General features: G+C 36.7%; 2 protein-coding genes across 3 annotated transcripts; both read right to left on the minus strand.

Annotated features, from left to right (window-relative positions):
* Positions 1 to 751: 751 nt before the first annotated feature.
* Positions 752 to 7,214, minus strand: LOC112190531 (rhomboid-like protein 20). Of its 2 annotated transcripts, none has more exons than XM_024329964.2 (8): positions 7,052 to 7,214; positions 6,857 to 6,957; positions 6,108 to 6,248; positions 3,695 to 3,761; positions 2,935 to 3,077; positions 2,735 to 2,836; positions 1,600 to 1,722; positions 752 to 1,318 (listed from the first exon to the last, which is right to left on the minus strand). In XM_024329964.2, the coding sequence occupies exons 1-8, from the start codon at positions 7,074 to 7,076 to the stop codon at positions 1,151 to 1,153; spliced, it is 870 nt and encodes a 289-aa protein (XP_024185732.1). In that variant the 5' UTR covers positions 7,077 to 7,214; the 3' UTR covers positions 752 to 1,150. The 2 variants fall into 2 exon arrangements, with proteins under 2 accessions (XP_024185732.1, XP_024185731.1); XM_024329963.2 differs by having other exon boundaries at positions 2,935 to 3,086; positions 7,052 to 7,213.
* A 3,896-nt stretch (positions 7,215 to 11,110) lies between these two features.
* On the minus strand, positions 11,111 to 12,411 carry LOC112184275 (scopoletin glucosyltransferase). The gene is made up of 4 exons (XM_040513400.1): positions 12,280 to 12,411; positions 12,191 to 12,245; positions 11,346 to 12,107; positions 11,111 to 11,121 (listed from the first exon to the last, which is right to left on the minus strand). The coding sequence occupies exons 1-4, from the start codon at positions 12,409 to 12,411 to the stop codon at positions 11,111 to 11,113; spliced, it is 960 nt and encodes a 319-aa protein (XP_040369334.1).
* Between the last annotated feature and the right edge of the window lie 10,990 nt (positions 12,412 to 23,401).

Raw genomic sequence — 23,401 nt, forward strand, 5'->3', positions numbered from 1 at the left:
CACGCAAAAAGCTATTTCTCAAAGAGTGTTTATATTCCAACATTCAAATTTGGCATTTGGTGGTGCCTACAATGCCTCAGGCGACTTGACCACCTTCGACAACCCATAAATTCAGTTTCCTTATACCATAAAAGTTATGCCATGGACATTTTGCAATGTCAAAACTCACAATCAAATTTCAATATTGATAAATTGCAGTTATTTTACTGAGGCGTTTATTCTTCTTGAGAGTAATCATCTAAACAAATGACGAAATCAGAGTCTTCTCTTACCTAAAACATGCATGCCTTACCTAGAGATCTCCTCCTCCTCCAGCAGTCAATGTGAAGCTTTTTTTTATGAAGAATAAATATGAAGCTTCTGGTTCCTTGATAATAAGGATTTTTCAATAAAGGCTAAACCTTCGTTTGAGGGCTTGAAGCTGCTAGTATACTTGGCTGATGTCAAGCAACAACGCTTTCTCTGATTACAATGTTAGAACAGCGATGAGTCTCAGAATTTTCTTAATTGGGGTAAAAGTGGAATTTTTTTTTGGACAATTTTTTATTTTTTGTACAAAGTAAAAGTGGATTATTAAAGTTTTTTTTTATTTGTCAATCACACGGTGTCCTCAAAACCTTTTTAGGCTCAGAGACTAATCCGTGCTCAGGGGAGACTCTTACCAACTTGACCACCTGTGGTGGTTTGGATTATTAAAGTTATAAAAAGTATAAGAGGTTCAAACGGTAAATAATGAATCACTCTTTCTCAAAAGTAAACGCAACATAGCCAAATAAGAGCATGCTGGAAAAATCTCAGTCGTACCAAGGGTAGTTCTATGTATTTAACAGCCCAAATGCAACAATTGCTACTGTACATCTCTAGCTTTTTTTCAACCACATGTGCATGCTTCTGATATGATGTCAATAATTCTACAACCTCCTACTGTTTTTGTTGATGGAGAATACATCCTAACGAGATACCTACAAGGAAAAAGAAACCAAAAACAAAAATAAATAGAGCACAGAACCCTTGACAACGGTAAATGCCTCGGATGCAGTTCTGAAAGCACATCATCAATTTCGGTCCTCTGAATTTTTGCCACCCCGGGTTAAGATTGAATTTCCATTCAATCAAAACATTTCAGGTTCATCTTCACAGAAGTACAGGTTCAGTGGGCCTGTGCTTCTAACAGGATGTTTGTCGCCGCAGTGACATCATTTCTGGCATGCACTAGTGCTTGTCTGGCAGAGTTCCTATCAAAACCCATAGAAACAAGGGTAGCAATGGAGTCCTCCGTTGGCTCTGTGGTAGACAACATGGGCGAGGGATAATTTCTCTGAAACAAAAATAACAGGATCCACATCATAAGAAAGATTAAAATCATGTTTCATTTTGACTACATTGTTTCCACAACCAAAAGCAAGTTCCTAAAGCTTCTGCATTAAACCCAACTTGGGCAAGATAAGCTTCAAATGCCCAGATCTGATCTTAACTTAGATGAGTAATCTGATCTATTCAAAATTTCCTTAGTTACTATAATCAAAGTTACATCAGCAATTGTTAATATTTATTATGTAAACAGAAGATCTGACATGTATGGGGGGTTTAAAATCTTGCCTCCACTTGCTGAGCTGTGAATGATGGTACACTTCCCGCAATATTTCTGGTTGGTGCTGCTGGCAGACTCCCCATAGTTGGCAAGGAAAGTCGTGAAAAGAAAGATGCAATGACTTCTGGGAACTGTAATATAGTCATATAGTAAATTAGATTAACTGAGAACCTCTAAATTGCAAAAGGCAAAAGTAAAACCATTGTTTTAAACTGTCACAAACAAATAAAATAAAAGTAAGCACATAAGCACACACATTAGAACACATGCCCAAATCATATTCTGCAAGTACACAGACCTGCATGCATTGTTATTTAACAGAGTAGAAAGTCTAAAACAGATGGCTTGACAACTACAGTTCAGTTACAACTTAAAAGGATCTACTGTATTAAATGTACTAGAAAAAGGCCACAAAATCAGCAGAGGTAAATCTGGATTAGTTTGTAATAAGATCTGTCACTCATAACTTCATAAGAGTTATGAAATTGAGTTTGTTACTTGGGGGCTCTGAGCATCAGCTTCTCCTGAGTTTAGAGATAGTGCTTTGTATGGTATATTGTTAGATTGGAAAGCAGTTGTGCTTTAGGGGTGTCGTTTGTTTTTATTGTATATCATTTGTGTTTCTATGTTCATTTTAGATGTCTCCTATCGTTAAGATCATTGATAAATCAGTGAATACCGTGTCCCATACTTTGTATTTTCCTTCTTTCTGTAAATAAAAGTTATGGATTATAAGTTAAAAACAAAAAAACAAAAATAACACCAATCATAGTTACATAACCCCTGTTGCTGATAAAGCTACCACAGAAAGCAAACATCAACATAGCCACATTAATTGTCCAAAAAAAAAAGCCACATTAAGAATAAGCATGGTCAAACTAAAACACTCTGTATTCAGGAATAGAGCGTCTCTTACACCACAATTCGCAATGTTACACTTTCCTTTTCTATAACTAAGGCATTATATGCGGTTAGATATCTGATTGAGGAAGGTATTATCAACTGTATAAAACGATTACCAAGGCAGCTAACTATTGAGATACAAAGTAGGAAAAAAAAAGCAAAAAAGCAAAAGAACAAAAAACAAAAACACAGGATTATTTTGTCCCATTAAATATTTAAAACATCAGATTGAAAAATAACCTTTGCTTTGCGGATACAGAAGACATTCAGATGATATAAGGAACCACAAAGGATGCCACATATCCCTGGTAAGACTGATCTTTTCCAAGATGATAAAAGAAGCTGAAAGAGAGAAACCAAAGTTATAAGGGGAGAAAACAGCAGCTATAGATAAATGTGTTGCACCATAGATGGTTAGACGGTACACATTAACTTATTACCTGAAGGCCTGCTAGATATATAAAAGACTTGTCTGAGAAGTGCACGCCAAACACGCGAAAACGTGTTGAAACTGGAATGTCAAAGAAAAAGGGTACAAACGATGCAAATATAAGACCATAAGGTCCCGATGTCACTAGGTTTACTGCAGGATCTGCAAAAGACAAAGTGATTTTCACACGAATTTTGTCAGTGCAATACAGACTTTCCATATTAATATTGACTGAAAAAAAAAAAAGACTTTCCGTATGAATAAATAAAATATTAAAAAAATTAAAAAGCTAAAAATTGAGAAATGAAATAGTCTGCAAAGTTATATTTGATAATTTGAGACACAATTTTTCCTCAAATTCCATACATATTTTACTAGCCTCTAGTATAGGCAATTAACACCATAAAAGTTTGTGTGTGTGTGTGTGTGTTTATATAATTATCACATAATATATTATCATCCATGTTGCCAAACACCAGAGGAATGGCCAGTTAGTTAAAACTTAAAAGAGATACCTTGTCAAGGCTTGTGAAAAAGATGTTTTCACCAATGACTGACCGTATTTTATTATCAGACCCAAAAAAAAAAATCAAGGCACCCTGATGCAAAGAAAATAGAAGTGCATGCAAGGAAACAGGGTGTCCAAGAACCAGAGACATAAGCCAGGAAAAAGAAAGTAACAGATGGCAATGAAAGAGACTAATGAAATATAGCCTAAAGAGTGAATACAATTCAAAAAGAGGGAATGTAGTTCAAAAAGCAATCCACACCTTTAAGGAATGCTATCGCAAGGATCTCAAAAAGCAATGATGCCGTCACGGAGAACAAGATAAAGACCTGTACAGCCAAGGTAGACTATTTAATAAATGCAATCAAAATATAAAAGTGAAAAAGAAAACTTCTATTTATCTATTAATTTTTACACTCTTCATATGTTGACTGACCTAAGACAGCATCAGTACTCAATAAACAGGACCCATACGTGACATACAAAAATTATAAGTTATCAAGCCATAAAGGAAAAGAGAGAGAGAGAGGAGAGATTTTTTCTCTTTCTCCCTCATAATTGGAATAGGTAAAAAGCATGAACATTTCAGAAAGCAAGAAGTATTTCTTTAGTAAAATGGATCATTTTGATCAAATTGTTAGGATCTTCCACTGAATTGATTGGACAAGGAAAGATAAATGAGCGTCCAATGACCCAGTCATACTAGCATTAAGCAATCAAATGAGCAATACCGCTGCTGAAAATTCAAAAAACAATAACAAGGATCTTTATCTGGTTTTAATTATTAGTTTGTTTGTTTTTTTTCTTTTTCCTTCTTCTGGATGAGTAACTTATTAAGGTTGATTTGGCTTAATGAGTGTTTAAGTTTGATCTGTGCTTCTACCTAAAACAAGAACAACTAGATAAACACAAGTATTACAATCATAACACATGAATAGAATAATCCCTAAACTCTTAAGATACAGATGACCAAAGGGAGGCCAAAAAAGGGACTTAGTCCCACAAAAGATCCACCTCTGCGGTTCTTGTTCCCTTAAAAATCCTCCAACTCCCCTCCATTCACACGGCCAAAAGGATTGCTAATTTAGACCATTTTCTTACCACCACACCCCTCATTTTTCCACCCAAAAAAAATTGTACCTTCCACTCAATAACGCATCACTAGAAGCGGGACGGTCCAAAGTCGATTCAGTCACCCTAGTACTGGACAATGAAGCAGCATATGATCTGAACTTTCAGCATCCTGTTTGCAGATGACAGACTATTGCTGTAAGAGACATTAAGAGGGTTGTCTCCTCTGAAACATATCAAAAGTATTCATCCTTCCATGAGCAATCCAAGATAAAACCCGTAGATTCGGAGGTACTTTGGCTTTCCAAATTGCACAAGAGGGCGCCAAAAAGAGAAGGATGGCATTGATTATTTTGAATAGGATTTGCAAGAGAAGCACCTGAAGACTCCGATTTCCATAAGAAATGAGAAAACTAACTATCCTGGTGCAAGATTGAATGTAATCCTTCTTATCCTTTAGACTGCAACTTTGGGTTCTGAATCTTCTAATAGAGATCTAAATGGTCGAGATAGAAAAATCTGGAAGTTGGACAGATGTGTTCGCTTGATCCTACTGAAGGAACCTAATGTACCACCCTTCTCTTAAGTTACATGTCTAAGCTAGGATGAATGCTCATGGGAGGATGAATACTTATAACATGGTCCAGAAGAGACGGTCTTCTCTTTGTTTATATCCTATTAATGTGTTATGTGGAGAAATGGCTGGGAATGTATGGACCATCTACCTCTTTATCTGGTGTTGGGTTTGATCTCCTCAATATACCCTTTATATGGTGGTTGTGCCTTTTGCATTCCTTCATTTCTTAAAAGCTTGCTTCATTTTAGTGTCACTTCAATAAATTTGTTTTAAAAGGCCCTCTCTGGCCTCTGACATAACAAACATCCAGACAATCTATTCAGTTTTTGAGTATGGAAACCTGTGAGCATTACAAAAATCCAAGCATACCCTACATTCCATATTATATATATATATATATATATATATATATATATATATACATATAGGAATTTTCTCAGGTGCGGACGTCCGTACCGAATTTTCGGTACGGATTTCCTGTTTTCGACCACTTTCCGGCCATATTTTTACATCTTAACCATTCAGTTTTTAGGTCCTAGTGTATAGATCACCTCTACAAAATTTCAGCCAATTTGGTGATCGTTAAGGCATCCAAAACTGCATTTTACACGAACGGGCCGAATCTGTCAAACCGGAACCGTTCGTATTTATAATGGTAAATTGCAGTTTTGGATGCCTTAACGATCACCAAATTGGCTGAAATTTTGCAGAGGTGATCTATACACTAGGACCTAAAAACTGAACGGTTAAGATGTAAAAATGTGGCCGGAAAGTGGTCGAAAACAGGAAATCCGTACCGTCCGCTCGGTACGGACGTCCGCACTTGAGACGGACTGTATATATATATATATTCATAAGTCATGACTATAATTCCTAAAGATATGCAATCCCAAGACAAAACAGAAAGTATGTTATCAATTTAGTCCTTTCTTTTGGGCACAAGATATCTGTATGAACATCTACATGTTTTTTTAAATCAAGCATCAAAGCAGAAGCCATGAATAATATAGGAGAAACTATATCTCACCGAATACTTATTGGAACCTATCTGTCTCTCAAAGACCCTGAAGTAGTAGAGCAGATACAGTCCAAACATCAGTTCTGGTGTAGATGAAAAGGCAAAAACTGACACGATTAACTTCCAAAGGCGAAACTTCCCAAAAATATCCTGTCATCAAGTCAAAACTAGTAAGAATTCATCTTTTATTTCTGAGTTAAAAAAAAAAAGACAAAAAGAGGAAGTTTTACATAAAAATGAGACCAAATTATGATACTGGTCCCTATAGTTTGGCCGCATTCCATATAGTTACAATCATTGCAATTAGTTTGACCAGCTTCGTACAGTAGTCATCTAGATTCCAGCTTCTCATCTTGACAATGTTTTTGATTCCACATTCGAAACCAAGCTTCAGACCACTTAAATAAAATCATTCTATTAAGTCGTATGGTATTTTATTTTAATTTTTTTTCTCCTTGTTAGTGTCGGAAACAGAAGCTACAGATTTAAACATGTTGAGCTTGAGTGTGTTTAGAATTTAGCACTAAGGCCATAACAAGTCCAATGGGTAGGCAACTTAGGTTCCACTCAAGTTAAAAAAAAAAAAAAAAAAAAGGGCCGGATTATAGGAGATTTCAGGCTCAAATCCCTCATCTCTTGGGAGAAATCTGATTCTATGGTAGCTTGATGTTGCATTCAACATTGATCATGAACTAAAATAGCGTCAAATCAAAAGGTAAACCCTAATTAAGAGAGAGCGAGAGAAGGAGGAGGAGTACCAGATAGGATAATCCAAGCTTGGTTGAACGGCCCTGGATCCCGAAGAATACGGTGAAGAGAGCGCTGGCAATAACGAAGGCTCTGGTAACAGGAGCATTGTCTGCGATTGTAAAACAACACCAACCCAATGAGACAAAACGAAGCCAAGGCTATGAATTAGGAAATCTAAACACGACAATAATGAATGTACGTACGGAAACCCGATGGGCCGCCGTTCATCTTCTCAGTGAAGGAGAGGAGGAACAAACAACGACCTTTACTGTTGACAATCTATTCCACTTGGGGATTTGCAGACGCTTTCCTTTTCTTCGCCCTCTATTTCTTTACTTTTCCACTCTTTTTTTGTTTTTGTTTTTTTTTTTTTATCAAATACAAAGGAGTTTTTAAAGGTCTAAAACACGACTGGTAACTTTTTTTCTTTTTTTGTTGGACATGACGTCAAGCTTTATTGATAGAAAATTAATGGGTACAACTGTTAGCTAAGAAGCCAGACAGATCCGGAGGAATGGACCTAGGCCTCACCATTTGGCCCTTCGGCCCTAAACCTACCCTAAGCCCGCCCGGCCCGTAGGGCCGAAGCCCTACCCTACCCTACCCTTGCATTAGGGCGGGCCGGCCCGACCGTTTTTAAAATAGGGTAGGGTATGGGTTATGTAAATGAAGCCCGGCCCTACCCTACGGCCCGGCCCGATTGAGCCCGTAAGGCCCAAGCCCGGCCCGGCCCTAAAAGCCCGGCCCTAACCCGGCCCTAAAATTTATATTTTATTTTTGTTATTTTCTATTACATGTGTTATATGTATAAAACTATGGAAGTGTAGAAAATTATTTCAATTTGCCATATTAGGAAATGAGTCTTTTAAATTGAGTCACATTTTGAGAAGAAAAAAATAATTTTTTTTAAAGAATTAACCGTTAATTAGGCAAAAACGCCGCCATTTTAATATAATCTTATGGGTATTTTAATATTTACCAATAATTATTGTTAACTAATTACCTGTAATAATTACAAAGCTATTATTTCAAATTGGACAATATATTCATGTAATACCAATTTTGAAATAAATCAAGTAATCAACATAACTAAAAATAATCAATTGGTTGAGTTGAAACCATTTTACCAATGTAATGTTAACTTCTTAATGAGCAAAATGGGGGACGAAATGGATTTTTTTAAAATGCACCGCTGGATGTTATTTGCATATGAATATATGTTAGTGGTAGAAATTTCAACAATTTCCGCCTTCGTTTGGACCTCGATCTACCCGGTCAACTCAATACCCTAAATAGAACATAAAACAAATATTCTCTTAACCGGTCCTTGGCAATTCACTTTTTTCGATTTTCAGCTCCCACACTCTCATGGGTAGGGGGTCTACTTATGGATGTCAAAATTCCGCAACGTTTGTCCGCGCATGATGCCGCTCCCCTTAGGGAAGTTTGCTTGTGCAAAGCGTTGACCGCTCCGTTAGGTGCCTTATTCACGGCGGATCAGCCTAATTTCTTTACACAATACCTATCACTATTGTATAAACATATAAGAATTTTCCGATTGATCGATTTTCATTTTAAAATTTTTGGATCGCACATAATCCTTATATGTCTTGTAATGTAGTATAACTAGTTTATTAGGCTTGTTACCCTCCATGAGCAAAATAGGGGACGTAATAGAATTTTTTAAAATGAACCGCTGGATGTTGTTTGCATATGAATATATGTTAGTGGTAGAAATTTCAACAATTTCCGCATTCGGTTGGACCTCGATCTACCCGGTCAACTCAATACCCTAAATAGAACATAAAATAAATATGCTCTTAACCGGTCCTTGGAAATTCACTTTTTTCGATCTTTCAGCTCCCACACTCTCATGGATAGGGGGTCTACTTATGGATGTCAAAATTCCGCAACGTTTGTCCTCGCATGGTGCCGCTTCCCTTAGGGAAGTTTGCTTGTGCAAAGCGTTGACCGCTCCGTTAGGTGCCTTATTCACGGCAGATCAGCGTAATTTCTTTACACAATACCTATCACTATTGTATAAACATATAAGAATTTTCCGATTGATCGATTTTCATTTCAAAATTTTTGGATCTCACATAATCCTTATATGTCTTGTAATGTAGTATAACTAGTTTATTAGGCTTGTTACCCTCCATGAGCAAAATAGGGGACGTAATAGAATTTTTTAAAATGAACCGCTGGATGTTGTTTGCATATGAATATATGTTAGTGGTAGAAATTTCAACAATTTCCGCATTCGGTTGGACCTCGATCTACCCGGTCAACTCAATACCCTAAATAGAACATAAAATAAATATGCTCTTAACCGGTCCTTGGCAATTCACTTTTTTCGATCTTTCAGCTCCCACACTCTCATGGATAGGGGGTCTACTTATGGATGTCAAAATTCCGCAACGTTTGTCCGCGCATAGTGCCGCTCCCCTTAGGGAAGTTTGCTTGTGCAAAGCGTTGACCGCTCCGTTAGGTGCCTTATTCACGGCAGATCAGCCTAATTTCTTTACACAATACCTATCACTATTGTATAAACATATAAGAATTTTCCGATTGATCGATTTTCATTTCAAAATTTTTGGATCGCACATAATCCTTATATGTCTTGTAATGTAGTATAACTAGTTTATTAGGCTTGTTACCCTCCATGAGCAAAATAGGGGACGAAATGGAATTTTTTAAAATGAACCGTTGGATGTTGTTTTCATATGAATATATGTTAGTGGTAGAAATTTCAACAATTTCCGCATTCGTTTGGACCTCGATCTACCCGGTCAACTCAATACCCTAAATAGAACATAAAACAAATATGCTCTTAACCGGTCCTTGGCAATTCACTTTTTTCGATCTTTCAGCTCCCACACTCTCATGGCTAGGGGGTCTACTTATGGATGTCAAAATTCTGCAACGTTTGTCCGCGCATGGTGCCGCTCCCCTTAGGGAAGTTTGCTTGTGCAAAGCGTTGACCGCTACATTGGGCTCCTTATTCATGGTAGATTGGCCTAATTTTTTTACACAATACCTATCAATGTTGTATAAACATATGAGAATTTTCAGATTGGTCGATTTCCATTTCAGAATTTTTGGATCACATATAATCCTTATATGCCTATTAATGTAGTATAACTCGTTTTTTTTATTTTTTTTATTTTTTCTATTTTTTACTTATGTTTCTCTTTTTTCTATAGTATGCAATTTATTTATTTCTTTGTAATTGATTTCATAAGTTTTGTTTTCTTTAATTTCTATTTTCTTTGTTACACAACAATTAATATTGAGAGATTTATATAGATAGTTAATTGAATATAACCACCTTAACTAATATTAATAAATGTTATAAGTTATAAGTGTGTGTGTGTGTATTAAATATGTTCAATAAAAAACAATGAGTGTTTTATTACCAATATATACCATTAAGCCATATTTTGAGAAGAAAAAAATAATGTTTTTTTTTGTTAAACAAAATAAGGCCCTTTTTTGGCCCATTTCGGCCCTATTTGGCCCTATTTGAGGGCCGGCCCGACCCTGCCCTTTCGGCCCTAACGGATCGGGCTTTTCGGGCGGGTAAGGGTTAGCATATTTAAGCCCTGGCCCGACCCTACCCGGCCCTAAATTTTGTTGACTTTGACTAGGCCCGGCCCGACCCTACCCTAAGCCCTAAAATTTAGGGTAGGGCCGGCCCTAGCCCGGCCCATGATGACCCCTAAATGGACCATTCCACCTATGACTACTAACACCAGAATGGAGGGCTAATTAATTTGGTTAATTTATGAGCAACTGTATTAGCCTCCCTAAATACATGAGTGAAATAAGAAAGCAGGAATACAAGATAAAAGATATCTCAAATCCTCAACACCTCTACCAAAACTAGAACCATCTTCTGCATCAGATTTCGACTCCTCTACCAACTTGGAGCAAGAAAATAATAGGAGCTAACTGATACTCTGCTGCCAATTTACAAACAGCTTTACTGTCACACCCTATTCTGGAAATCTGATATATATATATATATATATATATATATATATATATATATTTTAGTAAGGAAGTGAATAGCTCTTAATTGTCAAAAATAAAAATTAGGGCTAAATACTGTTTACCACCCTGTGGTATGGACCTCGTATCAATTCAGTCCCTCGACTTTCAATTTCATCAAAAACACCCCTGCGGTATTATTTTCTCGTCCAATAGGTCCTTCCGTGGCATTCCAACTCAGCAAAAGTGGGACCCACACGCATGTGAAATTCTCAAAATGACCCTGGACAACAGAATATGGAAAAATCCAAAATTAATTCCAGATTTGAGGTTGAGAAAATTCGAACCCCTCCCAAAGCATATGCAAATGAATGGCCCAACCACCAGACCACTTGCATACTTCTAGTATATTGTGAACAAAAATAGTATATATATCTACATAATAGTGTTTTTTTTTAAAAAAAATATCCACCCACCTCTCCTCCTCTCCTCTTCTTCTTCCGCAACCCGCGCTCCCAAAGCCTCCTTCTCCTGCTCCATGCCAGCCACCATTGAGCTCTTCCTCACCAACGATAGGTGAGAAAACCCACCCTTTCTCAAAACCAGCCAGAGGCCATGTCACCATAGGAAGCCCTGTAGAAATTCCTTCCAATGTGGAGTTCCACCCACAATAAGTCACAAACTCACCAACACTTGGATGATCCAGAATCAAAACCTGAGGAGCCCAACCTCTGATGATCAATCCCTTGCCTTCCATCCTCTCTTCAAATCCTTCAGGCAACCACTCATCCTGATCCACCTCATCTTTGCCTTTCCTCACTACCCAAATGAAGTCCTGCCCAGCAGCTTCTAGAGCCACAGCAACCTCCTTGAGCTGAGTGGAATTGAAATCGGCCACACTCCCAAAACAGACATACACAACTGAATCTGGTTTCTTTGAATCAAACCATTTCAAACACTCATGCTCATCAATTGACACTCCTTTTCCTCTCTGTACTTTCTCCTCTGTCTCTTTATTGCATAGAGAAACCGGGCCTATATGCCATGCCTTTCTCCCCAACCCATTTCTGTAATAATCTGCATAAACCGGTTCGAGCTCATAGAAACTGTTAACAACAACTCCATAGCTCTTCAACTCCGATTCCCTAGCCTCTTTCAGCAACTGAGTCAAGTCATTTAAAACATTGTCCTTGACAAAATCAGGCAGCTGGGATCTTGTCAATTCAATCCCACCAGGCAAATTGGGGATCACAAAAGGATCAGTTTCACCTGAAACTGTATTGTAAGGCTGATAGAGTCTCACACACTCCAAAGCAGATAGAGAAAAGAAGCTAGTCCCATGAAAAACCAACCTCGGAATACCGAATTTCGCAGCGGCTTAAGTAGCCCAAGGATAGAATATGTCAGCTACAAGGCAAGTTGGTTTGAACTCGTTGAGAACCTCCTCGAGCGGTGCTTGAAGCAAGCGTGTGGCTATGAAGAACTTGTTGACTAATTCCGATTGGGGTAATGAGTCGACAGTCTCGAAACCTTTCGGCAGACCAGCCTCTTCACTTGGGAACTTGATGGCCATGTATGTCGACCAGAAGAGTGTTGGCTTCTAAAACCCACCCTTGTCCATCTCTGATCTCATTCCCTCCTTCCCCAACACCCCACAACCTCCCCAACACCCTCACCTTCTTCCGCCCTAAATGTCCACCGCACTCGCACTCACTCTCAATCAAAGCCCAACACCCGGCTCATACCACTCCAGGTCAGCTCCGGGTCGACATTCTCTCCGAATCCCTACCCTTCATCCAGAAATTCCGAGGCAATTTGTTTTTGAGAAAGGGTGGGTTTTCTCACCTATCGTCGGTGAGGAAGAGCTCAATGGTGGCTGGCATGGAGTAGGAGAAGGAGGCTTTGGGAGCGCGGGTTGCGGAAGAAGAAGAGGAGAGGAGGAGAGAGGTGGGTGGATATTTTTTAAAAAAAAAAACACTATTATGTAGATATATATACTATTTTTGTTCGCAATATACTAGAAGTATGCAAGTGGTCTGGTGGTTGGGCCATTCATTTGCATATGCTTTGGGAGGGGTTCGAATCTCCTCAACCTCAAATCTGGAATTAATTTTGGATTTTTCCATATTCTGTTGTCCAGGGTCATTTTGGGAATTTCACATGCGTGTGGGTCCCACTTTTGCTGAGTTGGAATGCCACGTCAGCAGTTAACGTTAGATACTGACGGAATTGAATCGGAAGGACCTATTGGACGAGAAAATAATACCGCAGGGGTGTTTTTGATGAAATTGAAAGTCAAGGGACTGAATTGATGCGAGGTCCATACCACAGGGTGGTAAACAGTATTTAGCCCTAAAAATTATATAGAAACTAAGAATCAAAGATGACTTGGTTGTGGAACACTTTATTGCATATGTCTGTTCTTATAAGATAAACAAAAGCGAGCTTATAAAATAAGCTTTATTGTACAAAGATAAATCAAAACAGCCAGCTAATAGTATATTTCTCCTTCTCTTAGATCCAGATTTCCAGAATTTATGTTCTAACCATCAAGAGTATCATCTGCACAATTTCATAAAAGGTGTGAGCCTAAAGAACAGTAGAGCAAACCTCATAAATATAATTTAATGATGGTGTAAGACATAAAATGACTCACTAATCTCCAGTTGTTAGTAATCTTGTACTAATCTCGGTCACCAGTGTCATCTTGCTATTCATTTTATCAATACTAATTAAAGGGGCTTCTCTCCCCAAGTGTATATACAATAGGCTGACATTACTGGTCCCTTACGAGTATTAGACTACACAACTATTTTGATTCTTTCTTCAAACTAAGATCAGATAAAAATAATATAATGATGAACTAGGCATATATTTCACATATCATAAATATCCACAGCAGCAAATATCATTCAAAAGCATATCAATAGGTATATAAAATCATACTTGAGACCCCAGAACTTCCCCTACGTACCTTAAACCCGGTTTAGTAAAGTTGAGGCTTTGTTTCCAGATCTCTAACAGCTTGTTTCTGGATTTTGCTATTTCCAGAGTCTTTGTTTCTCTCTCTATATTGTTTTCTATTATGTTTTCTTACTTGAGGTAAAGACCCCTCTTTTTTATTAGAAAATGAAATAATTAGAACCTATAGGTGGACTAGTCACCTCCTGCTTACTCTAGTTTGGCTTTGTCGGTTAGATAACACCTAAGAGTAACTTATGCCAACTCCTGCTAGAAATATCAACTGAAGATTATCCCAAACTGCCAGCTCCTGTTTAATTTGAGCTTGGTGCCCAAGTTTTAAACTGCTCTAAGAGCAGCCACTTACAACACGCAATTAGATTTATATCTGCAGACTCTTACTTGTGGTTGGAAGTGTATAAGCATGTGTTACAATTAAGCTACTAGGTGACGCAGCAGTTAGATAAAACAAAATAGCATTCTAGAATTTATTCTCTAATGTTTTTCTGTGTATGTGTTACAGGGTTTAACAAACACTTTCAACCAATGCAAACTCAAGAAGAATGAGCACAATTAGCTGAGCATTTGCTGAAATTTTTTGATATTTTTGCAAAATGTAATGGCAGCAAGTCAAGGAAGCCATAAAGTACAAATCATAAACAAGAAATTGATGTATTGTGGCTTATGGAAACATGTATTAATGTAGATATAGTACTTTGCAGCTATCTATGTATCCTTCTTAACTAAACAGAGTTTAGCTATAACTTAGTTTAGAAGTACAGTAAATTACACTTCTTAACTAAACAGAGTTCAAGTCTTCACATCTAGCCCTCGTCCTGATGATGATGACTGTGACCAGGATGAACTCTAAATATGCAGTCCAAAGTGATGCATGGCATGCACGCCTCGAATCAAAGTGATGCATGGCATGCTGAGAATGAGCAAACGGGGGATTCCCCCGCCCCCGCCCCCGCCCCCGCCTCCTTTTCCCCATCTGGGGATATTTTTAAATTAGGGATTCCCCGCCCCGCCCCCGCATTTGCCATTTTCTCTATATGAACTTTTTTGGTTTTTTATTTTGAAATTTTTTATTTTTTATTTTCTATCTTTTTAGATTTTTTTTCCTTTCATTTTTTGACAAAAAATAATTCACAAATCACAATTATACGACCATCCAACGATCGGATCCTCACAGATCACCTAGAGGATCATCTTTACCGATTTATACGATGATCCAACAGTCGGATCCTCACAGATTGCCCTTAGGTTCATAATCTCAAAATTATAGTAAGATCCAACCGTCAGATCCTCACAGATCACCTAGAGGATCATCTTGACCGATTTATATGATGATCCAACGGTCAGATCCTCACGGATCGCCCTTAGGTTCATCCTTTCAAAATTATGTGAAGATCCAACGGTTAGATAGTCCCGGATCGCCCTTAGAATCATCTTCACAAAATTATATGACCATCCAACGGTCGGATCCTCACGGATCGCCTTTTGAATAATCTTTTCATAATTATACGAAGATCCAATGGTCGGATCCTCACGGATCGCCCTTAGGATCATCCTCTCAAAATTATGTGAATATCCAACGGTTGGATGTTCCCAGATCGCCTTTAGAATCATCCTCACAAAATTATACGACGATCTAACGGTCGAATCCTCACGGATCTCCTTTTTAATCGTCTTTTCACAATTATACGAAGATCCAACTGTCAGATCCTCATGGGGAATAAGAAAAATTATAAAAATGCCCTGGTTGAAAAAAAAAATGGGGGAACCCGCATGGGTAATGAGAAACCCTGCACCCCCACGGGGGAAATAAGTCCCCCCGCCCCCACCCCCTCTTGACAAATGCGGGGAAAACCCACTGGTACACTGCCCCTGCCCCCCCCCCCCCTGTTTGACCATTCCTAGTCTCAACCATTGATATGTATGCCTATTGAAGTTTCCAACTTAATATTGCAGGCCTCTTCTTCTTTTTCTTTAACAGATTAGGCCATTATTTTTCTGTGCACTGCATATCATATCATCATCGTTGACGACGGAGGCGAAAGCGAACAATGTACACAGAAACATCAGCATGATAGGATGCTTTTCTCTGCATGCATGCAGCTGGAGCCCTCTGCTTTTTTCGATATTCTATTGAGGGAAACTGTAACTAAATTAACCGCTGCATTGGATTAATTGGGCTCTTCAAAATGAACCGTATGTGTATATAGGAAATTTCTGGAATACGCCCTACGCACGCTGCGCCCTAAACGTCTGTTAACAGAAGGGTATAATCGTAATTTCTGATTTCGCAAACGACAAGCAATCTCTTGTGGGTAAAAACTTGTTACTGCCGTGCCATTCATCTCACTTGCCAAGGGCAAAAGGGTATTCTCATTCCATTGAATAACCTTTGGCTTCGACCATAGTCTGAATCTTTGGCCGCTTTCGTGTGTGTGTCTTCTCCCTTTGCTCTCCTTTTCCAAACTTAACGAATTCTGTGTTTATGAATTCAACCAAATCAACTCACAGCACAAATCAAAACTAAGAAGTTACCAATGAATATCAAAACTGCCACCACAACTGCAGAACTTACCCAAGATCATCAGCCCAGCTCGAGCAACCATTTGGGTTCGACACAACACAACACAGAGTTTCACTTTCACTCCTTCTCCTACAACCTCGCTGGAGAACCCGAGCTTCCCTTCATCTATAATACTCTCTTATCTCAATTTTCTTCACATAAACTCTAACTTCAACTCAAATTCTCATCTTGGTCTCCCTCTTTTCCTTCTCTGGTCCAACATTTCTGATCAAAATCGCAACTTTAATGATTCCTATTGGTGTTTTTTTCGGTTTTGCTCCTAGTCATTATATCAATTGAGACTTGTGTTGAACTCTAATCCAATTCAAACTCTCATCTGGGTTTGTTTTTCTCTGGTCCAATATTTCTGATCAAAATCGAAACCATCTGGGTTCGACCTATCATTCTTCCGAGTTCTGGGACCAGGATGGCTACCGGAGAAGAATCAGAAGTCCGAAATTGCTGCTGGAAACCGAAATCACAGTAAAAATCTGAAGCACCCAAAATACAATTTCTCAAAAACTTAATCGAATCAAAGAACTACTTACATACATGTGTAGATGATGAGGATGATAAGAGCACAAAGTGTGACATTTTAATTATGTGTTTTCCCTCATTTTGCCTAGTTATTCTCTTAAAATTAATAATTATAACATAGTTTATGTTTTTAGGTACTTCAAGGACTGAAATGGAGAAAACAAGCGAAAAAGAGCAGAAATGAGAGTAAATGAAGGATGAGTTATTTTAGAAACTTTCCTCTTTCATTTTAGGAAATATTTCCTATTTTGTTTTAGGAAACTTTCTTCTTTTAAACTTTCTAATTTCTGATTTTCTTATTTTAAAAAGAGTCCATCCCATTAAGAACTCTTGAGTGATGTATTCAAGGAAAACTTAAAGGAAAAATCAGGAAGAATTCAAGGAGATAAAAGGGAGTGTTTATAATCAATATTTATTCTTGATTATCTTATTTCCTATTGATTATAGACACCAATTAAAATCTGATTTTTCTTGATTGTAGGAGTTCATTATGTGCACAATTGGAAGAAGATATTAGTGCAATTTAAAGGAGTGGAAAAAGGGACGTATCTAGTCACTATTCAAGGAATATACAATGAGTTATTAAGGGGAAAAGAGATCAGAAAAATCAAGACTTTGTCATGAGAAAATCAAGCAAATTTGGAGGAGAAATCACCTCAAGATGATTGGCCATGATTGCATCACAAGAGATGAGAATTCCACTATAAATAGCAGTCATTCTCTACTCCAAAATCATCACTTCTTCATACAAAATTTAGTTCATTAGCTTAGCTCTCTTCTCTCCAAAACCCTCTCCAAATATTCAGAAAAAGCCTCTCGTCGTGAAGAGCTTTAGGACTTCTCCAAGGCTGTTCGTGTTCTTAAAGGCCAAGCCTTGTGTGTTCTCTTGACGTTCTCCAAGTTTCCTTGAAGATCAAAAAGTGTAATTCATGGCCCTTATTTCTGTTTTCATACTCTTTAGTATTGAATTTCAGATTTCATTTTTGAGCTTTATTATTGGAATTGGATTTTGTTGAGAATGAGTTTATGTTAGTAATTTTCATATTTGTTTCTTTATGTTCTTGAGTTGTTTATGATATCTTTATAATCTGCTTTTGTGCCATCCTTTATATCTTTAAGCATATGATTTTGGTTGAATAACTATGTTAATCTGCAGGTTAATAAAGCCAAATTTGTGTTCTGATTCACCTAATAGTTTTGGGGCATAAATTGAAGTGGTAAAGGCTATGTACAATGGTCGAGATTATATGCTACATGTTTGTGTGTTTGTAACTTCTTATGGATGCATACATGTTTGAATTCAGAATTCTAATTGCACTTAATGATTCATATTTAATGTTGACGGGATGCTCTTCAGTATTAACGTGATGTTTTATATGAAATATTTTAAGTTATGGACTTTTCCTAACTCAGGAGATTAAAGAAGAATTAAAGTGGTACTCGATCTCTTCAGACTTGTACTTCGAATTCATTTCTGATATTTAGTGTTGGCACGATTTTAAGTTGTTTAGATTGAAATAATTCATTGCATGTTGATATGGTTTGGAAATTCTGATTTGAGTGTGAAGAAGTTGATCACATGTATATATTTATCTTTTTGTTTTATTTCGTAGGAACTTAGAAACCAAAAGTTGAATTCCCCCTTTTTATGGTTGTTTCTTTTGTAAATTTGTAGATAAATACTTGTTAATACTTGTTTTATTAATTATTAATTTAAATTGACCTTTTTGTTTAGGTGTACCCTACAATCCCCGGACTGAACGATCCCTGCTTATCCTATACTAACAACTACATTTTGCAGGGTTAAATTGTGAGGCTATTTTAGCTGCATCAGAGGAGTAGACCAACTTTCGTATACCATGCAAGCTGAACCCAGTCGCCAGAAATTGCTAGAAAACTAGCTGAGTTGCAGTGCCTTCTCGACGTCATACCGTCGCTGATTGGATGATCCGAGGTCACGGCTCGCACCACGCCTCCGAGAGGGATCAGTCGCCACTAGTCCGTCTACCTGAGGTGGCCGGAATAGAGAGTTGAGGTCGGGTCAAGTTTTAGCATCGCCGGGTCGTGAGATCGGGTTTGAGACGCTCGAAGGTTCTGGGTCGTACAATACCAACTGGTCAGTAAATACTCCTTCCTGAAATGAATTTTGACGGTCAGATCAAGCGATGAATAATTTCAATGGCTCAGATTGTACCACGATATTTTCTATTTTTGTTAAACGATTTTCCATAATACCAAAATTTCAAAAAAAATCACTATAAATAGCTCAGGTATCCGAAAAATTTCTCAAAAATTACCACGAACTCATCATGTCGTGTACTTTATTATCCAAATTTTAAATCGAGGATTTCACCTTGTGAAAATTTCTGAAAATATTCTCGTGCACCTTTTATAATTACCGAGATCATAAATTCAATCATTTTCGGGGCAATTTCTGGAATGCGCCCTACGTAGGGCAATTTCTGGAATGCGCCCTACGTAGGGCAATTTCTTCCTTGTTTGTCAGGGAAGATATACATTTATATAGAACTAATAAATTAGACTACATTAGTAGGAATGTAAGCATTTTGTGCAATCCAAATAATCGAAATTGGAAATAGATCAGTTTGACACTACCCATCTATTTATAGTGTATTATTAGTTACTATATAAAAAAATTAACCCAATCTGTAGTTATTTCGACATTAAATAAAGCGGTCAACCCTCTATACACTTCTACTTCTCTAGGAGGAGATGAATTAAGAATACATAAACTTTCTGAAATTTTTACATTAAGTTATATAGATCATACCCATGAGAGTGTAAGAGCTGACAGATCGAAAAAATAAGTTGTGAGTAAGCGGTTATGAGCATTTTAGTTTTATGTGGTATTTTCGGTTTAGGGTTGACCTAGTAGATCAAGACCCAAATAATGACAAAAATAGTTAAAATTTTGACCATGATCATTTCTTCGTATGATGATAATATCTAACGGTCGATTTTAATATAATCTATTTCCTCCACATTATTCCTCATGGAATGCATATTATTTGATACAACTAATAAACAAGTTAAGCCACATTAGTAAACATATACGGACTTTGTGCGATCCAAATAATTAAAATTGAAAAACAATAAATTTGACATTACTCATATATTTATAGGGTATTAATAGGTACTATGTAAAAAAAATTAACTCGTTCTGCTGTCATTTCGACATCGAACAAAACAGTCAACCCTTTATACGTTTATATTTATCTAAGGGAAGCGAAACCATGAGAAGATAAAATTTCTAAAATTTTTGCATTTATTGATATACCTTATGTCCATGCAAGTGTGAGAGCTGACAACTCGAAAAAAGAAGGTATAAGTGGTTATGTGAATATTAGTTTTATGTGTATTTAGGTTTATAGTTGACCACGTGTATCGAGACCCAAACTACGATGAAAAAAATTGAAATTCTGACCATAACCATATCTTTCTATCATAATAGTATCTAACGGTTGAATTTCATAAATTCTATTTCCTCTGCCTTATTTGTCATAAAAGATATACATTTATATAGAACTAATAAATTAGACTACATTAGTAGGAACGTAAGTATTTTGTGCAATCCAAATAATTGAATTGGAAATCAATCAGTTCGACATTACCCATCTATTAATAGTGTATTATTAATTATCGTGTAAAAAAATTAACCCGATCTGTCTTCATTTCGACGTTAAATAAAGCGGTCAACCCTCTATACACTTCTACTTCCCTAAGGGGAGCTAAATTATGAAGAAATAAACTTTCCAAAACTTTTATATTAAGTTATATAGATTATACCCACGAGAGTGTAAGAGCTGACAGATTGAAAAAATAAGTTGTGAGTGAGTGATTATGAGCATGTTAGTTTTATGTGGTCTTTTAGGTTTAGGGTTGACCTAGTAGATCGAGAACCAAGTAACGACGAAAAGAGCTGAAATTTTGACCATAACCATTTATTCTAATCATGATAACATCCTATGGTCGATTTTGATAAAATTTATTTCCTACACATTGCTACTCTTGGAAGGTATACTTTTAATTAGGAAAAAATTATGCTTACTATCCTGTTCTTTCAAGGGTTCATCAGTTCAGTCACTGCATTTTTAATTTAATCAGAAAAGTCCTTGCACTCTCCAATTTCATCAAATCGAACCAATCCGTCACCATTCCATCAATTTTTGCTGAATTCCCAAACTACTCATCTGCATTCACAACACTAAAGCGTCGGTGGGATGCCTAGCGATGGGTAGTTTGGGAATTTTCCATGTGAGAAGGTCCCACATCAACATTTTAATAGCGAAAATTGACGGAGTGGAGACAGATTGGATCGATTTGATGAAATTGGAGAGTGTAAGGACTTTTCTGATTAAATTAGAAATGCAGGGACTGAACTGATGAACCCATGAAAGTACAGGGTAGTAAGCAGAATTTAATCCTTTTAATTACAACTAATAAACTAGTTATACTACTTTAGTAGACATATAAGAATTTTGTGCGATCTAAAAATTTGATAAATTTGATATTACCCATCTATTTATAGCGTATTAATAGGCATAGTGTAAAAAAATTAACCCAATTCGCTGTCATTTCGACATGAAATAAACCGGTCAACCTTTAAAAGCGTCTACTTCCCTAAGGGGAGTCGACCCTTGATGAGATAAAATTCCCTAAATTTTTACATTATTTGATATAGCTCTTACTCACGAGAGCGTGAGAGCTGACAGATTGAAAAAATAAGTTACGAGTGAGCGGTTATGAGCATATTAGTTTTATGTTATATTTAAGGTTTAGGGTTGACCTACTAGATCAAGACCTAAACGACGATGAAAATAGCTGAAATCTTGACCATAACCATTTCTTCTTGTTATGATAACATCCTATGATCAATTTTGATAAAGTCTATTTCCTACACATTGTTACTCATGGAAGGTATACTTTTCATTACAACTAATAAGCTAGTTGTACCACATTATTAGACATGTAAGAATTTTGTGCAATTCAAAAAATTGAAATTGAAAATCGATAAATTTGATATTACCCATTTATTTATAGCGTATTAATAGGCATTGTGTAAAAAAATTAACCCAATCCGCCTTCATTTTAACATGAAATAAACCGGTCAACCCTTTAAAAACGTCTACTTCCCTAAGGGGAGCCGACCCTTGATGAGATAAAATTTCCTAAATTTTTACATTATTTAATACAGAACCTACCCACGAGAGTTTGATAGCTGACAGATCAAAAAAATAAGTTACGAGTGAACCGTTATGAGCATATTAGTTATATGTGGTATTTAATGTTTAGGGTTGACCTATTAGATCGAAACAGAAACGACGACGAAAATAGTTAAAATTTTGACCATAACCATTTCTTCTTGTTATGATAACATCCTACGGTCGATTTTGATAAAATCTATTTCCTACACATTGTTGCTCATGGAATGTATACTTTAATTACAACTAATAAACTAGTCATACTACTTTAGTAGACATATAAGAATTTTGTGAGATCTAAAAAATTAAAATTAAAAATTGATAAATTTGATATTACCATTTATTTATAGCGTATTAATAGGTATTGTGTAAAAAAAAATTAACCCAATTCGCCATCATTTCGACATGAACCGGTCAACCCTTTAAAAGTGTCTACTTCCCTAAGGGGAGCCGACCCTTGATGAGGTAAAATTCCCTAAAATTTTACATTATTTGATATAGCTCTTACTCATGAGAGCGTGAGAGTTGACAGATTGAAAAAATAAGTTACGAGTGAGCGGTTATGAGCATATTAGTTTTATGTTATATTTAAGGTTTAGGGTTGACCTATTAGATCGAGACCCAAATGACGACGAAAATAGATGAAATTTTGACCAAAACCATTTCTTCTTGTTATGATAACATCCTACGATCGATTTTGATAAAGTCTATTTCTTACACATTGTTGCTCATGGAAGGTATACTTTTCATTACGACTAATAAGCTAGTTATACCACATTAGTAGACATGTAAGAATTTTGTGCAATCCAAAAAATCGAAATTGAAAATCGATAAATTTGATATTACCCATATATTTATAGCGTATTAGTAAGCATTGTGTAAAAAAATTAACCCAATCCGCCGTCATTTTAACATGAAATAAATCGGTCAACCCTTTAAAAGCTTTAACTTCCCTAAGGGGAGCCGACCATTGAGGAGATAAAATTCTCGAAATTTTTACATTATTTGATATAGCACCTACCCATGAGAGTTTGATAGCTGATAGATTAAAAAAATAAGTTACGAGTGAGCCGTATGAGCATATTAGCTATATGTGGTATTTAATGTTTAGGGTTGACCTACAATATCGAAACCGAAACGACGACAAAAATAGTTGAAATTTTGACCATAACCATTTCTTCTTGTTATGATAACATCTTACGGTCGATTTTGATAAAATCTATTTCCTCCACATAGTTGCTCATGGAATGTATACTTTTCAT

The sequence above is a fragment of the Rosa chinensis genome, chromosome 2 (assembly GCF_002994745.2).
Source record: "Rosa chinensis cultivar Old Blush chromosome 2, RchiOBHm-V2, whole genome shotgun sequence".
Classification (NCBI taxonomy): Eukaryota; Viridiplantae; Streptophyta; class Magnoliopsida; order Rosales; family Rosaceae; genus Rosa; species Rosa chinensis.

Excerpts from the sequence above, each read along its gene's own strand:
- LOC112184275 (XM_040513400.1), bottom strand. The coding sequence starts at position 12,411 with ATGGCCATCAAGTTCCCAAGTGAAGAGGCTGGTCTGCCGAAAGGTTTC. Across the intron at positions 12,246-12,279 it reads TTCAAGCACCGCTCGAGGAG|CTGACATATTCTATCCTTGG; the intron begins GTTCTCAACGAG and ends CTTGCCTTGTAG. Across the intron at positions 12,108-12,190 it reads GCGAAATTCGGTATTCCGAG|GTGAAACTGATCCTTTTGTG; the intron begins GTTGGTTTTTCA and ends ATACAGTTTCAG.
- LOC112190531 (XM_024329963.2), bottom strand. The coding sequence starts at position 7,076 with ATGAACGGCGGCCCATCGGGTTTCC. Across the intron at positions 3,087-3,694 it reads TGCGATAGCATTCCTTAAAG|ATCCTGCAGTAAACCTAGTG; the intron begins GTGTGGATTGCT and ends TGTCTTTTGCAG. Across the intron at positions 2,837-2,934 it reads TATATCTAGCAGGCCTTCAG|CTTCTTTTATCATCTTGGAA; the intron begins GTAATAAGTTAA and ends TCTCTCTTTCAG.